The 17,262-nt window shown below is 43.3% G+C and overlaps 1 protein-coding gene across 1 annotated transcript in view; it reads left to right on the top strand.

Annotated features, from left to right (window-relative positions):
- PON1 (paraoxonase 1) overlaps positions 1-17,262 on the top strand; it is a 34,173-nt gene extending 16,911 nt beyond the window's left edge. Inside the window, exons 6-9 of the mRNA XM_047096941.1 lie at positions 2,280-2,480; positions 3,665-3,746; positions 14,488-14,616; positions 17,104-17,262. Coding sequence (XP_046952897.1) covers positions 2,280-2,480; positions 3,665-3,746; positions 14,488-14,616; positions 17,104-17,262 — 571 coding nt within the window. The remainder of the gene's footprint in view (positions 1-2,279; positions 2,481-3,664; positions 3,747-14,487; positions 14,617-17,103) is intronic.

Raw genomic sequence — 17,262 nt, 5'->3', positions numbered from 1 at the left:
ATGTGTATAGCTAGGATTTGAACCCTGGTAGCTTGAGGCTGAAGCTGTTCCTCTGAGCCGCTATGAAATAGTGAAACTTACTTTATTTGTTTCACAACTAATCTTGGAAATCTCAGATTTTTCCAGTCTCCCAGGGTTAGAGTATTTTTTCTGGGCCAACTGCAAAATTATTTGTCTTTGGTAATGTAGAACCAAACCAAAAATAACCATAGTGCCACAATTAACCAAAATTCTGATCTTTGAACCAAAGGACTAGCCATGTATATTTTCTGCTTTGTATTTGATGGTTGTTTATACTGCTGTTTATAGCATCAATGTTCCTGTTACCAATCTATTATGATTTAAGCATATTATTAACTATAACACAGTAGTCATTATTGGTCATCTGCTATATGCCAAGCATAATGTCAAAGTCTTTGTACTCATTCTTTTATTTTATTTCCCTAACCTCTCAAGGTACAGAGAGGAAATGGAGGCTTGGAGTTTAGTCACATGCTATGGCCCCATATACGTAACAAGCAACGTCAGCATTCAAATGGGGTCTATAAGATTTCAAAGCTATGGGGCGACTGGGTGGTTCAGTTGGTTAATAATGCTTCGGACTTCGGCTCAGGTCATGATTTCACCTTCCTGGATTTGAGCCCCTCGTCAGGCTCTGTGCTGACAGCTCAGAGCCTGGAGCCTGCTTCAGAGTCTGTGTCTCCCACTCTCTCTGTCCCTCCCCAGCTTGTGCCCTGTTTCTTTCACTCAAAAATAAACATTACAAAAAAAGATTTCAAAGCCATTACTCTGACACATCCATCTCTGCTCCTTTTTATGAAAAACAGGCAAATGATTATAAAGTACACTCATTTTGGATATTTACTTTTAAAAAGGAGAGGGAAAAAAGAGAGAGAGGAAAGAGGTTTATGCCTGGAGCCTGTACACACTAATCCTAAATTCCTAGACGTTTTTCCTCATGTTGTGATAATGGCCACCATTGACTGAGGGTTTAGTGAGTGGCAGGCTTTCCACAAAGCACACAACAGGCATTGTTGTGCCAAATTAAGATTCTGACCCTTAGTCTTAGACTAATGAGCTGTATGAATTTGGGAAAATTATTTAACCTCTCTTTACAGATGAGAAAACTGAGGCTCTGTATGCTTATCTAACTGGCCCAGGAGCCCAGAGCTGCGTCAGAGCTGATGTGATGGCTATTACGCCCCTGCAATAGAGCGGAGATAATTCTCTCCCAGATAATAGCCCTGGGGAACTTCTGTCACCTCAATCAGCAAAGAATGACTCACTTAAGTGTTCACTGTTGTACCTATTAAAGCAGAAAAATGGACTCATGTATCTTAGATTTTCAGTAACAGAGAGAATCAAAATCAGAAAGAAAATATGCCATAGCGTGCTGTTTCTGAGCCTTCTTGTTCATGGACATTTTACTCAGTTTACAACCATGAAACTTTAAGGCCGGAAGTGAACTTTTAAAGCTGATATATAGACCAGTCCATCTCATCCTTTTACAGATAAGGAAACTGAGGCCAGGGCTTCATGTGAAATCATTGATTTTGCCTAAATTGCACAGCTAATAGTAGCAAAACTTTAAAATGCAATTCTCAAGATTGCCCACTGGCAGTCCTCCCACTGTCCGATGATGTCTCAGATTGTTCTAGATGAGAGTGAGTTCTAGATGAACATAAATAAATTGTGCCCTGATAATGATTCTTGGCCTAATTTAATGTCTACTGAATTTAATGTATCTACACACACACACACACACACACACACACACATCATAGCACTATTTTTAAGATACAATTAATATGATTTTTAAAAATATCTTTTTATTTATTTTTGAGACACACACACACACACACACACACACATACACACACAGAGCAGAGGAGGGGCAGAGAGAGAGGGAGACTAGAATCCAAAGCAGACTCCAGGCTCCGAGCTGTCAGCACAGAGCCTGACACGGGGCTTGAACTCAAGAACCTGGAGATCATGACCTGAGCAGAAGTCAGATGATTAATCGATTGAGCCACCCAGCTGCCCCTAATAGGACTTTTATGTTACATTGCTAGAGCAACTTTTTGGGTTTTTTTTTAGAGTAATTGTCTTTAGGTGGGACTAATGCCTTATTAATTCTGTGCAGTAATAGCTAGAATGAAACTCCATCCCACATCTTGATTTTAGGAACAGACATTAATGAATGCTAATCAATGCATAATCCTGTAATGTACAACACCTTTGCCTGTATATATCATATGTGTGTGTGTTTGAATTTGCAGTTTGAATGATATTGTTGCTGTGGGACCTGAGCACTTTTATGCCACAAATGATCACTATTTTGTTGACCACTACTTGAGGTCCTGGGAGCTCTATTTGGGTTTAGCGTGGTCCTATGTTGTTTACTATAGTCCAACTGAAGTTCAAGTGATGGCAGATGGATTTGACTTTGCCAATGGAATCAACATTTCACCTGATGGCAAGTATGTGAACTCTTTCAAATCTCGTACATTCCCCCAGATTCTTGTTAGATACCTTTTGAACATATTCATTCTCTAAATAATGTGGCACGTTTTAACATGTTATCCTGGTAAGAGGAAATTAGGAAGAACTTTAAAACGTCTTAATTTTTCAGGGGATAAAATTCATCAAACAAAACTTTTCTATTTTGTGTAGGCATACTCTTTAAATTTGTTTCGTGTGGGTGGGGGGAATCTACGCTAAACATTTAGTATTGCTAAATAGCTTTGTTTTGAGGGAAGATTTTTGAGTGCATTATAAGATGAACAGCATGCAGTTATATATCTCAATAGTGCTGGTTTTTGACAAGATAAAGAGGTTGCACCAAAATGCAAATCAAGACACTGCTTTCTTAAGAAAGTGTTACTATGGGGGAAAAGTCTGCCCCTCCATCCCCTAAAAAATTTAAAAAGAGCTGTATATCCATCCATATATCCTTCCTCATCTTGTATCATCATGGATTTCAGAGGGTTAGTAACATAATTAAAGGAAACATCATGGACAGCTTTCAATTATTTATAGCACTTCCTGGTTTTCCAAAATGACAGGTAATAAATCATTATTTCTCTTTTTGCTCTGGGATGCATTGACCACAGGTCTCTGTGATGAGTGTGGCATTGCACTGTGTGCAAAATACTAAATGAACAGGGTCAGGACCAGACTCAGAGGAAGAGGGGAGGAAGGCTTCTCTCAGATCCAAGCCGAGCATCTTGTCTTCTCTCATGCTTTCTCTGGCCTAAAACAAGAGCCTGATGGTCAAGGGGCTTTCCTGCAGCCTGCCTGAGAGAACCCATTATCCTCTGAAATGCAGAATCTGGGGTTTGTCACTCTATTGACAAACTAAGAGAAGTAGTATAATACATTTTGCTCCCAGATGTTAAGAGCTGGTACTAGGACCAAGTGTCTTCCCTTCTAGTCAGGGACAACTAAGTTCTTATCTTTAGAAATAACTTTTCAGAAATTAAAACTCTTTTGTGTACTATAAACTCATTGAGGTTTTTTTTCAGAATTTGGTGTGCTTTGAGATGGGCCCTGTTTTCTGGTCTCTAAGCAAAGTTTTTTCTTAGGAAGAGTTATTACAACTTCACCGTAACCTTTTGAATTGCATTACTTCAAGTGCTTTGATGTAGCTCTTTCTTCTTTGAAGGTATGTCTATATAGCTGAATTGCTGGCTCATAAGATTCATGTGTATGAAAAGCACGCTAATTGGACTCTAACTCCATTGAAGGTAAGATGTATTAACACTATAAGTTTGCAGAGTGATAATTAGATTCTAATTGATTTGTGAAATTAAAAGTGAGCAAAAAAGGATTGTCTAATTGGAGTGGGTGAGAACCAATTTTTCACTTCTCTATTAAGAGTCAATAGCACCGTGTGTGTTTGTTGTTCACTTTCATTTGGCGGCAGAGTGGGAAGCAGCAAACCAAACATCCACCTATGAAACTTTGACTCCTTCTGCCCTCGTGAATTTTCAGGTGGGCGTTGTATAGCTCAGTTCCCCTTCCCTTCCTCTCCTCCCTCCTTTCTTCCCTCCTCTTCTCCCTCCCCTTTCTCTCTCTCCCTTTTATTTTTTCTTCCGTGTTGATGGAACAGCAAAGAAATGGCCTCAACTGGTATTTCATATGACAGCGCTCTCCACAATAATTATAAATAATATACATATAAAGCCCCATAAAATATAAAGTACTCCCAGTGACCACCACATGCCCCAGCAGTCCATCACTTTGCAACCTTTTTCTCAGTGCTTCCCCCTCTTGATCTCGAAGGTTCCTGAGCTCAGCAGGGGCCCTGCCTCAGGTGGGACACTTGTTCCCTCTGCTCAGAGCATCTTCTTCCAGATCTCTGTGGCTCTTTCATTCATATCCTTCCAGTTTTCACTAAAATGTCCCTTCAGCAAGGCATTCCCTGGCCACCTAATCTAAGCTTGTGACTCTACTCGCCTTGCTACACACACACACACCATTAGTTTGCAACCTCAGGGGCTTCCTGGTGCAACCCGAACCCACCTCGCTCTACATGGAGGACAAGAAGAGACCAAGAAAGAGGCAGACCACTCCAGATCGGTTGATGGCAGGTTTAATAAACAAGGGAACTTATTTACTTGGCTTGTCTTAGGCAGCTGCAAGATGAGTTTCTCTCCACACCTGCCTGCCAGAATCTTAAAAGTTTATATAGAGGCCTTAATGGGGCTCAGTCACAGGTACCATCCAGATGGGCTCTACAACACCTACCTCTGTCGAGGCTGTGCCCTTGGAATGGTTCCCACTGTGCAAACAGTGGGCAGAATGTACATTTCAAGGGCAGGGAAGAGGATGAGTAGCTTTCAATTGTCCAGGTCCAGCTTGAGGGTCAACCAGTGGTCATGTCCTCTCAATGACCTGCTCCAACACTCCATCCCTTGTGATAGCTCTTACAATCTCATCCACGCCCCTCTTTTGCAATGTGCCCAGGGCAGTCAGCAAGGGGTTTCGATAGCATGTGTGCAGCTTGTTTAGTGGCTATCTGGCTACACTGGAGGCAGATACTATAGCAACAATATCGGTACAGGCAAGAGTAAACACAAAGTAAGGCCATGATTCCCCAAATCAGTGGCGATTTCTTCCTCCAAGAGCCCCCAAATCTGAACCACTGATTTATTAAGTTCCCTGAGCTGAGGGTCAAATCAGTCAGGGTATTCACTTGTGTCCTTATGTGATTTAATAAAGATGACACATTAGCAGACTCCTCAGGTATGGACACACAACATTCTGTTTGGATAATGGCAAAGAGGTGGTGATAGTGTTCGAGGCCATCCTATTTTGGATGACAGCTTTTATCATTAGAGACATTTCAACGTTCAGTACAGACAGGCTTTGTTATCATTTAAGGCTTGCTGGATGAATCTGGTAGGGGCTTTGATGTGTGCTCTAACACCCTCCAGGACAATGGAGGGAACAAAGCCAGTGGCCAACTGATCATGCCAGTGGAAATAGAGTGTGCCCACCTGGCCTGGAGGGGAGGGAGCTTGGCAGTTGTTATGGTGGGGTGGACTCTCCCGCATGTCCAGGAAAAACACAGAGTGTAGGGGCCCAACCACATAGGTAGAAGCCATGACCCAAGATTGGGGCCACATGAGCACTGGGCCCCACTTGTGGCCACCCAATCAGTACCTGGGCAGTGTGACCTGTCAGCACCAAAGTAGTTGCCATCCTTTAATATGATAGAATAATTATACGGTACGAGCGACATCCATCCCATGGATACATTCCTGGTACAATTGGGTTGGTTCTGTTTAGAATGATTTTTCTGTTCCCAACATAGGAGTATCTGGGGGTTCCACTGTCTGTAGTCCTGGTAACCCACATAAACCCATCTCAAATCTGAGCATAGCCACCCCTAGCTCCAATGATGGTATTTCTAGGATTCTTCAGTCAGCAGTTTGATGGGGTGCCTGTGTAGTTTGACAGAAAAAGAATGCCCATGCCTCTCTAGTACTGTTGAAAGTGTTACTGATAGTGTGTGCCATAAGCTGGTTTTCTGGATTAGTATTGGTAATATCAGATGGATTGAAAGTACTACTCCTAACTTGCTGTTTCTTAATGTACTACTTTAGGGCTTTTGGATCCCCTCCCCAGCATGGTGATACCTACTATGGCAATCCTGACCAGCAAGAGAAGGGCAGCTCTCCACATATCTGACAATTGAATTGATTTTTTTTTTTTGTCAGGCATATGAGTGGTCCGCTGTAGAAAGGTATTTTCCTTGGGTGCCCATTCTGTAACTGGACACTACAGGAACAGCAGAAGTTTTCAGGCCGAAAAAAATAGACATTTAGTAGGAACTTACATGGAGATCGTCCCCTTCTTTAAGAATTACACTTGTGGCCTCATCCTTAGATGTTAATGTGGCTGCAGCTTTAGGCATTTGACCATGTGGTGTATACCATACATGTTGGCCAGGGAAGGCAGCACCGTCAGGCATGAGGAGGTGGACTGGGAGCAGGATATGCCAGACTAGGACCCCTACCCTTTCCCCTCTTTCAGATACAGCGCATTTCAACAGGTCCAGCCTACAGCAGGACAGTGGGATCCAGGGCAGCCTGAGTAGTTCCCCTTCACCCATCCTATGCAAAGTAAGTCGCCCATCCTGGAGGGACATCTCATTGCAAATTCCAGTAGATAATGCTTTGCTCAGGCATGATGGGGCTTGGTGTTTTCAGCAGCATAGTTCCTTGATCCATGGAGAGAGTTGGCACAATGGCTGCCTCTCATGACTTCTGGACCCTTTCAGTATTGGATGCCTTGGTAGGGTCCCTAGTCTGGCATCTGGAGAAACAGGGCCCTACTGGTCGATCATTCAAAGATATATAGTCCACCCGGCCAAGGTGGTTTTACTTGTTAGTAATTTCATTTGCTGCTTTAATATTCCATTTTGCCTTTCTACCACTCTTGCTATTTGTGGGTTATAGGGAAGATGGAGCTTCCATTCAATGTTGTGTTATTTTGCCCAGTTTTGCACATGATGACTTTTGAAATGTGACCCCCAATCACTGTCTATTCAATGATGGTATTCATCCATATTACTCAGCTTCTCTAATCCCCTGATGGTGGTAGCCATGATGACGAGGGAAAGCTTGGTTTAGGCCAGATGTGGTGTCCACACAAACCAAGGCATATTTAGAATCGCACTCACAGGCAAAAGGCTAATGCAGTCAATCTGCCAATCCCAGCGGATGGCCTCAGACTTCTTTGGCAGTTGCCTTGGGTGCTGTTTAAAACATAAAGGGCATGCTGCTACTGGATTGACTAAGTCTCTGTATTTTGAGGGCAATGGAGCCTCCTTGGAGATATACCCTCCCACCAGGGCACTGGGATGGCTACTTTTTTAATGCACCCAATCTCTGTATCTACGAAAGTGTTAGTTGCTAGTGCTTATACCCAAGCCAGGACATCGGCTTCCTGATTGCCAAAGGGTTTCAGTCCCTTGTGAGCTGAGATGTGGAAGCCAGTGAGGACTGACTGTCTCAGGTTCTTGCAGGCAGGCTCAAATATTTTTCCATGTATCCTGACCCCACCAGGGCTTACTCATGATTATTCACCTTTCGCTTTGCCATTGTCCAAGCCATAGGATTAATCCCTTTAGGACAGCCCAGCTGTCAATGCAAAGGGTTAATGGTCAGGGCTCATGAGTCATCACCAAATGGCCCCTCCCCTTGTCGGGGCTGCGGTTTCTTTCCGCTTCCATCCAGATGGTGTCAGTGTCGGGCTGAATAGAAACTGCAGCGCCCCTGGATGGATTCCCTTGACTAGATCCATCCCCCACTCCCTCTCTGCAGGCTGTTGGGGCTGCCACAGGAATGGGGCCTGAGAGGGGTGGTGCATCTTTAGGATCTACATACTCTACAGGGCCCAGTAGCGCCCTCATTTCTAGAGACAGTGGGCTGGTGGACAGAGTGCTCCTCTGCGGCAGATAGGAATGCCACTTGGCCAACATGGGGGTTTGAGCCGTGGCCAAACCCACTTATCTCCACTGAGATAAGTCAGTGGAACATATTCTCAACCCACCCCTTGAAAGGAAGAAAAATTCTTTGACATACTCTTCCTTTCTGAGAGGCTCCACCTGGAGCAGCACTGTATACACTGCTGGGAACTGTTGCCCTATGGGGTATATGGAGTTTCTGTCCCCTTCCAGAGCTGGGCCCAAAATCCTCGGGGAACTCTGTCCTCCTGTGATCCCCAGCCCAGTATCCACTTCATACCTTCTGGAGTCATAGACCCATCTAACTCAAACGGTAGCCCTGCTTGGGAGATGCCCAGAGCTTTAATACCCTAAGCTTTCACTAGTACTTTTGTCTTCTCAAAGGTGACTTGTTGCCCTTATCCACAGACCCACACATGTCCTTTTTTTAATCAGTCCATATAAGGGACAGAGACACGGTGCCAGATGGGGAAAAAAAGTTCTCCCAAACCCCAAAATCCCCACAAAGGCTTGTACCTCTTTCAGGTTCTTAGGGATTGTTAAGCTTGCATCTTATCAATCACAGCTTCTGGAACATGTGTCTGCCTAACCAAATGACTCCCAAAAAGTTTATGGCAGTTCCTGGGCCTTGATTTTTTGTGGGTTTGTGGCCCATTCTCTCTCTTGCAGCTGTTCCAGGAAAGCTTGGAGAATGTCCTGCAGCGTGTTCTTGGATGGTTTCTTCTATCTCCTTATGCTCTGGAGCAGTTTATACTGTTTGACAGTTACCATTTTCCCCAAGGGTGACAGGCCTACTGGTTCCCAGTGGGTGTTTCCTTCCAACACTGGTTTGATTACTACAACCCAGGTCCGGACTTCACAGATAAGAGGTTTGCAGTTTCACCTTGTAGGATGTCAATGCCCAATATGATCTCTGGTATTGGAGAGACAGAAACCTCATATTCTTGGAGTAGAGGGGAACACTAAATTTGTAGTGTCAAAAAACTTTCTTAACCATAACCATTTGTTCTGTGTAACCACTGATGATGCTGAAAACTTCTCAGGCTTACCAGGTATTAGAGTACATTTGGATCTAATATCCACCGGTTACTTCTGGAGGACCAGTGAGTAGTGTGTTCAGCTTGAGGCCTCTGATGGTCCCCAACTGCCCTCACTTCCAGGCAGTCCTGGCCTACATCTATCCCTGGGGTACAGGAGGAACTCACCCCAAATAGGACTGTGTTCCCGAAGCTTCTGTTAGAGCAGGCAGGGAATCAGGGATGGGAAGGGGCAGACGGAGCAGGTCTGAATTGTTGTTCAGGTTTGATGGCTTTCCACAGGCCAATGAGTACAGTGCTGAGTTGTCAGTCCTTCCATTCATGTGGGGTCCCTGCAGCAATCCGGTTAAACCACATTTGCTTCCGGGTTATTTTTACTGGACCTTTACAGTCATTTGGGATAGCCTTTTGTTTTTATGGGTGACTTCTCTGTCTCAAGTCTTTCCCACAGCCATTCCTAGGACTTGTCAGTTTTCCCCAGATCAACAATGGATTGCCCAACATTATAAATGTCTTGTCTCACAACTGGGCTCAACATGGACACGAGTGTCCCATAACGGGGGTTGGGGGTGGACTGGAGTATCCTAGCTTTCATTCTTGCAGTGAATGTGGCCTAATCAGGGCCTTCAAACACAGAGGTGGAGATTGCCTGTCTCATTCCCAGTTCCCTAAGATTGTTGTTCCTCCTCTATAGATTTTCAGGAGTCCACATGCCCAGGTAGGTGCCCCTTATTGGGCCAAACCTCACTGCAAGCTACAGTAGTCTAATCTGTAATGGAGTGAGTACTTTGAGCCTTTGAGCTCCTTCCAGGTGCTACTAGACAGCAGGGTATGTGCTGATATTGCTCATTTTCTCTGCTTCCTGCCCAGTCAGAGAAATGTCATCTCCCGCCTCCCCCCCACTCCCCCCCCCCCCCCCACCGCCTCCCTGTATCCCTTAGGTGCACTAACCATGTCAGGATACTTTTCCTGGCTCTTTGCTGGAACTTGGCAGCTGTATCAATAAGCTCACTGGGAGTACATTCTCTCTTGGTGAATCGTTTCGCTCAGTTGGAGGCTGCCCCACTAGCTGGGGTTGTCGTGGTGCTGTTGCTTTCCTTTGTTTTAGGGGTTGGACAGCACGGGGCATTTTGTTCGTTCCACTGTCAATCACCACAGCATCCTCCTTTTCACTATCCTCACTTTTCCAGGGCTCCACCTCCTAGAGTTCCAATCACACTTTGTCACAGCACTTGGACCTTAATCCGCCGCAGCTTGCGCCCTCCTAGCTTTGCCAAGCGTCACACAAGTTCTTCAAATGACCATCCTGCTCTCTCACCTTGTCTGCCAGCTCCAAAGCTACAGAGTAGGGAACACCCACATGTCTTTCTCTGATCTCAACTCTTCTTCCGGCTTTCTTTTTTTTTTTAATTAAATCCATTTATTTAAAAAACTTATTATTGATGTATTGTTGACATACGACGTTATATTAGTTTCATGTGTACAATCTAGTGATTGAGAATTCTGCACATGACTCCATGCTCATCACAAATGTAGGCATCATGTGTCACCATACAATGGTATTACAGTATTATTGACTATATTTTTCATTTTTATGACTTATTGATTTTATACCTGAAGTTTGTTCCTCTTAACCTTCTTCGCCTATTTTGCTGTCCGCTCACCCCATTCCCCTCTGGCAACCACCAATTTGTTCTTTGTATTTATGAGTCTGTTTTTGCTGTTTCTTCGTTTGTTTTGTTTTTTTTTTTTTTAGATTTCACATGTAAGTGAAATTATGTGGTATTTGTCTTTCTCTGTTGGACTTATTTTACTTAGCATAAAATCCTCTAAGTTAATCCATGTTTTTGCCCAAATAGGGGGGCAAGGAGAGATAAAAGAAGAAGGCAGACAGACTGGCAGGTGGCAGGTTTAATAAACAAGGGAACTTACATACGGGGCTTGTTTTGAACAGCCTTAGGACAAGTAGATCTCCACACCCGTCCGCCAGAATCTTTAAAGTTTATATAGAGGCCTTAACTGGATTCAGCCACATACACTGTCCAGATGGTCTCAATAACACATTACTCTCTCAAGGCTATGTCCTTGGAACACTTCCCACTGTGGAAACAGTGGGCAGAATGTACATCCCAAGGACAGGGGAGGGGTTAAGGAGCCTCTGATTGCCTGGGCCCAGCTTGAGGATCAACTGGTGGTCACGTCCTCTTGATGACCTCCTCCAACACACACACACATACACACACACACGTGCACACATACACACTTATACTTCCTTTCTCCTTATAGCTTCATTTTCCCTTCAACATTTATTACTAATACTATATGTTTAACTTATATTTTATAAGTGAAATACTCTATATTTTATTTATCTTCTCAACTGTCTGCCTCTTCTACTAGGGTGTAAGTTCCAGAAGGACAGGTAATTTTCTATTTGTTCCTGGAAGAGTTCACCAACACGTGGTAGGCACTCAACAAATACTTGTTCAATTAATATGATAGGGCTGGTACACTTCAGGGGTTTATCTTCTTCCCCTACCAATTATGATCTGGTCTGAAGTTTTGGGTCAAAAGAGGTAAAAACACAAAGGAGAGGAAAGAGAAAGTAACAGCAAAGTGGAGCATTAAAGAAGTAGTCCCTTGTCCCTTACAAAAAAGACATTTGTCTCTTGCCATAACTGCCCATGGCATAAAGCATTGTCACCATGCTTTGTGGAACTGTTCCTGTCAGTACATCCAAGGTACTGTCATGACAGGCTTTGCTCTGAGTAAATTACCTCAAAACTTTATCAAATGGAGCATCATGTTAGACATTAAAAATCATTGGCATAGCCCATTTGGTATTAGCTGATGTAAAGTGGAATTTCATACACTCATACTGGCCGAGGGAATAAAAACAGATTGTGGTTATAACAATAGGTACTTCTATAAATTGAAAGTTAAAGAATGTTGTAAGACTAGAGCCCTATCTAGTATATATATTCAACACAGAATGATAAAGGTGCTCGTCCTGCAAAGGACGTATTTCGGGGTTGACACCCACTTTTGGCAATAGGTAATGCCCACCTCCTGACATTACAATTCAGTTGAGGCTCCCCCTGTGACTGTAATGTTATTCTTTCTTTTGAAGGATCATATTAATTCAGAGTGGGTAATTAATACCTGGAGTGTCAAGAAATTTGATAAATGAATGGAGACTGATCTTAAAATTTGTGATGAGCTGTGGGTGGTCTATGTCCTGTCAAAATGTGGGATAGACATACAATGGAATATTATTCAGCCTTAAAAAAGAGTACTAATACGTGCTCCAACATGGATGAACTTTGAAGACCTTATGCTAAGCAAAGTAAGCCTGGCACAAAAGGACAAGTATTGTGTGATTTCACTTTTATGAGGTTCCTAGAATAGACCAATTCATAGACAGAAAGTGGAATAGAGGTTGTTAGGGGATGGTAGAGGGGGGAATATGGTGCTATTGGGTACAGAGTTTCTGTCTGGGATGATAGAGGTTTCTGGAAATGGATAGGGGTAATGGTTGCACAGCATTGTGAGGGCACTAATGTCACTGAGTTGTACCCTTTAAAATGGTTAAAATGACAAATTTCATGTTATGCATATTTTACCACAATAAAAATAATCTCAGGGTGCCTGGATGGCTCAGTCAGTTAAGAGTGTGACTCTTGATCTCAGCTCAGGTCTTGATCTCAGGGTCCTGAGTTCAAGCCCCATGTTGGACTCCATGCTGGGCCTGGAGCCTACTTAAAAAAAAAAAAAAAAAAAAAGGAATTATCTCCTTCACAGAAAGGAAAAAAAAGATTTCAAGACACAGCCGATGAATGGGTCCCACTTTGATGCATTCCAGTTCTCTAAAAATTGGGATGTTAACAGAGAACACAGTTTTTCCCAATGAGAATAATTTATTAAGTTTCCTTTATCAAGGAATGTCAAATTTTCCACTTGGCTTTGTGGAAGCATGAAATGTGTACATTGTGTGCACTGTAGTGAGTTAGTCTAGCTGGGAATTACAGATTTGCAAGGCAAGAGTTCATTGCTGGGCCCCAAAGGGTCTCCCTGCTGGAGCGTCAGCCCCCCCTTGGCAGGAGCCAGGCCTGCCACTTCCTGACGCATGCTCCAGGAGCTGAGCTTCTTGTAGAGCACACGGAGGGAGCTCAGTAACCGTGTGTCAAATGAACGGGGCCCCCAGGCTTTGGTGTCCTTCTCTTCTCTCACCCCTAGTTTACATCTCTGTAGGCTTTCGACTACCATGGAATTCACCAGTTCGGCAGTTACCCCTCCCAAAGATAATAGCAGAGCCCTGAGACCAACATTTTCCTCATCTAACGAAATGACTGTATCAGCATAGAATGTCTGACACTGTGATAGATGGGGGTTTGGCGGTGGGGGGGCAGAGAAGGCCCAGGGCTGATTTTGGCCAGAGGATGTTTGCTTGGCCGCCTCCTTTGGCCGACCTTGCTTGCCTCCAGGGTAGGAATGAATGATGGCTCTGCATGGAGACTCTGCTGTGACGCTGGAGCCCTCCAGTCCCTTCATGGGCATATGGGGATAGCTGTCATTTTGAGGAGGAAGCACGGGGCAGGGCAGCGCTGGTTTGCCCTAGCCGCCTGCCCACACTCTGGCCTTTGCAATGAGTCACCACCAGTTATTACACGGTCTCTGGGCGCTGAGGTATGCTGGCCTCTGTTTGAGGTACACGGTAGATATTACTTCTCCAACTGAGAGTTAGAGGTAAACAAATAGATGTGATTTCTCCCCAGTAGAAGGCAGCCAAGATGATGAATGGTGGAATTAAGAATCATTGGTATTATTTATGATCCTGGTACAAAGCCTCGACAGCAATCTGTGCAGTCATCACATGCTCGCAACTTATATTTAGAAAATAAACAGCAGAAGAGCAGGGAGTTGAATAACATCAGGAAACTAAAGAAGAAACTTTTTCCCAACTCCAAGGCAAAAATTAGACCCTGGGTGATCATTTCTCCTCTGGCTGCACAGCCTATGATTAGCCATTAAAGAAGAGCCTACATTTCATTGACGTACTCCTCAAAAATGAATCTACATTTCCTGGTTGTTTCCTGAATGCTTGTAAAAATATCATTTGCACATGCCGTTTTAGAAGGAACTGTTTTATGCTGCACTTAAAACTTTTTCTTCCTTTCAGTTTTAGGTTCATGCACAGATGTTAGTCCCAATGGTTTCATCTGACTTCTAACAATCCTTCTTGGCTTTCTGCATCTTCCCCTTCCCTCATCTGTCCTGGAAACTGATTAAATGCTAGCATAGATGGAAAGCTAGAGGAATTCCCTGAGCTGTACTGAAATGGGGAAGAATTGTGTCCTGGAACCAACAGTGTGGTGACAGAGGACAAGACGATGGCTTTCCCTGACATGTTGTTCCATCACCTCTCAATTTTTTTTTCACTTTCTGTCCTTCCTTCTCTCCTTGGTTTTAATCTGGAAGTCCCTGGACTTTAACACACTCGTGGATAACATATCCGTGGATCCTGTGACAGGGGACCTTTGGGTTGGATGCCATCCTAATGGCATGAGAATCTTCTTCTATGACCCGGAGAATCCTCCCGCATCAGAGGTTAGTTTGAAAAATGAATCTGATCAGCAACCTATTCCCCGCTGTTTCTTGGTTGAAAACATAAATCTCAATTATATGTGCAAATATAAGGAGGGACATGGATAGATGATCCAAATGATGAGATATAAAAAGGAGTTTGACTTTGGGAGGCATTTTAGTTAGAGTCTAGGCAGGAGACAGATGGTACATTTAAATGGGGTAATTTGAGGGGATTTAATAAGGGCACGCTATACAAAGGTGTGGGCGCACATAGGGAAATGAACAGAAGATAATGCATCACCCCAGGGCTAGCAAGGGAGGCAGGAAATGGTTACCAGAAGCCAGAACAAGAGGAGAGCTGTGTGTGGAGAGGCCCCCCAGTTGGGGGACGCAGGGGAGGGTCCCTACAAGGAGGAAGCCTGGAACAAGTACGCCAGCTCGCTCTCAGTCCTCCCATTACCATGCTGCTACTCCTTGGTCGATCTTGACTCAGAGCTAGAGAGCAGGGGGAGCCTTCACAGTAGGCTTTTGTACAAGTCTGAGCAGAGCGGAGGGCTGAATTAGGGTAGCCAGCACTGGACTGGAGTTCATCAACAGTGAGTTTCTCCAATTTGAGTATTCACAATAGTTAAAAAAAATCTAACGTACCTTCTTGCTATGGTCTAATCATTTCTTTGTTACCTGCCCTCCCTTTCAACCCCCTCTTTCTATGTGTCAGTATACAATGCACGAGCCCTAATGTGCAAATGGCCATCCTCTCTAAACCATCCCTGTGGAATGGGAAAAAAAAATCAGCCACTTGCTGGAATTATTTCGGTTTAAAAGACCTTTCCTTCCATCTTAGTTATGGTGCCCAAAGACCCCATTCATGTTCATGGTCTTTATTCAGTGGACTATTTTGGCAGTGCAAACAAGAATCTGAAACTCACTTTGCCATAGGCATTTACTATGACTCATCTAGAGTTATCTATTTTGAGTTTTTCAGTATGTATTAATTATACTTGTTATTTACATCAAATAACCAATATAACTTTTGGCATAGTTTATTGCTATGTATTCTTTTTAAAGCCTAGTTGTAAGAGTCGTTCTCATTCCCACCCACCAAAAAAAATTTTTTTTAATCCCATGTTTCTTAGATTTAAAAAAAGCCCAAAACCAAATGTTTGTTTCCAGTTACTTTACGGCCCTTCATACCCTTTAATCTCCAGGCTTACAGGACAATTGTGATTATGTTTAATGGCAGTCCTTTGTGCCTTTTGCTACCTCTTAGCCATTAGGATTGCTGTATGGTATGTTTAACAGAACTGACATGTATGCTGTGGTGTGTTCACCGTTCAGAACGGAGCAGAATGTTAGATTCTAATTTGTTCTTGCTTGTTAGCTCATTTGGTGAACTTCGGTCACTTGCTACAGCATGGACTTGGTTTGCAGCTCTGGAAAAAATACTCCCTTTCTAATGATGGATTTGGTAAGAAATAGCAAAAAGTAATAACAATCCATTAACCAATGCACTGCCCCATAGAAGGATGATTTAGTTTTATTAAAAAGAGGCTTACCTAAGCCAAGATGCATCATCACCTATTTCCTAGTAACTAACACGTCTGTCCTTGCGGCCTGCTGTTTTAAAGAGGTCCTTGTTACTGCTCCCTTGAACCCCTTGTGTATATAGGCACTGGCCATCCTAGTCCGCCACATTTGGTGTTTTTGTATGTAGGTATCCTTTCTTCTAGTCATTGTATTTTATCCTAAAGTCTTAAGAATAATACGAAGTTAGAGCTGAAAAGAAACTTAATCTCATCCCACACACCTCATTCTACAAATGAGGAACAAATAGTAAGTAGAAGATCCAAAACATGACCCTGGGCCCCTGCCTCACAGGGTGCTCTTTACACAGTGTGAATTATATGAAATCACTGTTTTATTGACCAAAGTGGTCACATATTAGCTATTACGTGTGGTCAGCTTAGCATGCTACCACACTGTTGTGATCGACACAATCATATTTCTGCTCAAGAAATGAAGGAAACTGAACTTATAAAATCTTATACATTTAGAGTTGGAAACTTTAGTTCAGAGGAGCAGATGTGTATGGTACAGAGATATGTTTTTTTTTTTAATTGCCAGAATTTAAAGACCAAATTCCTAGCTTTTCTGAAAACACAAAAAACTGGCCCGAATTCTAGCATGGCAGTAATCCGTTACTAACAGCCTCCCTCCTCATTTGCCATAGTCCCTAATACTCCCTAATGTCTCACACCCAGACTGTGCTACTTACTCACTTCTGTTTCTTGCCTAGTCTAGGTAGTCCTATGTGTCTCTCTGTTCAAAGTCGCCTGATTAAAATCTGTCGTTTTGCCAGTGGGGAAACCGATGTCTTATATAAAGGGTAATTTGGCAACAAAATATGATTTACCTGCAGGCTTCTTCATGTGAAGACATGACCCTTATTTAAAGTTAATTTTGAGTGACTTAAAAAGAAATATTAAGCTACCGTTATTTCTTTGATAGGTGATCCGAATCCAGAACATTTTAACAGAAGAACCCAAAGTTACCCGTGTTTATGCAGAAAACGGTACAGTTTTGCAAGGAAGTACTGTTGCCTCTGTGTACAAAGGGAAACTGCTGATTGGCACCGTGTTCCAGAAAGCTCTGTATTGTGAGCTCTAG

The sequence above is a fragment of the Lynx rufus genome, unplaced genomic scaffold (assembly GCF_022079265.1).
Source record: "Lynx rufus isolate CCGP_SWC_20201006 ecotype Redwood Valley unplaced genomic scaffold, mLynRuf1.p SCAF_4, whole genome shotgun sequence".
NCBI classification, from domain to species: Eukaryota; Metazoa; Chordata; class Mammalia; order Carnivora; family Felidae; genus Lynx; species Lynx rufus.
Note: the sequence above shows the minus strand (reverse complement) of the source record. Positions and strands in the feature narration are given on the sequence as shown.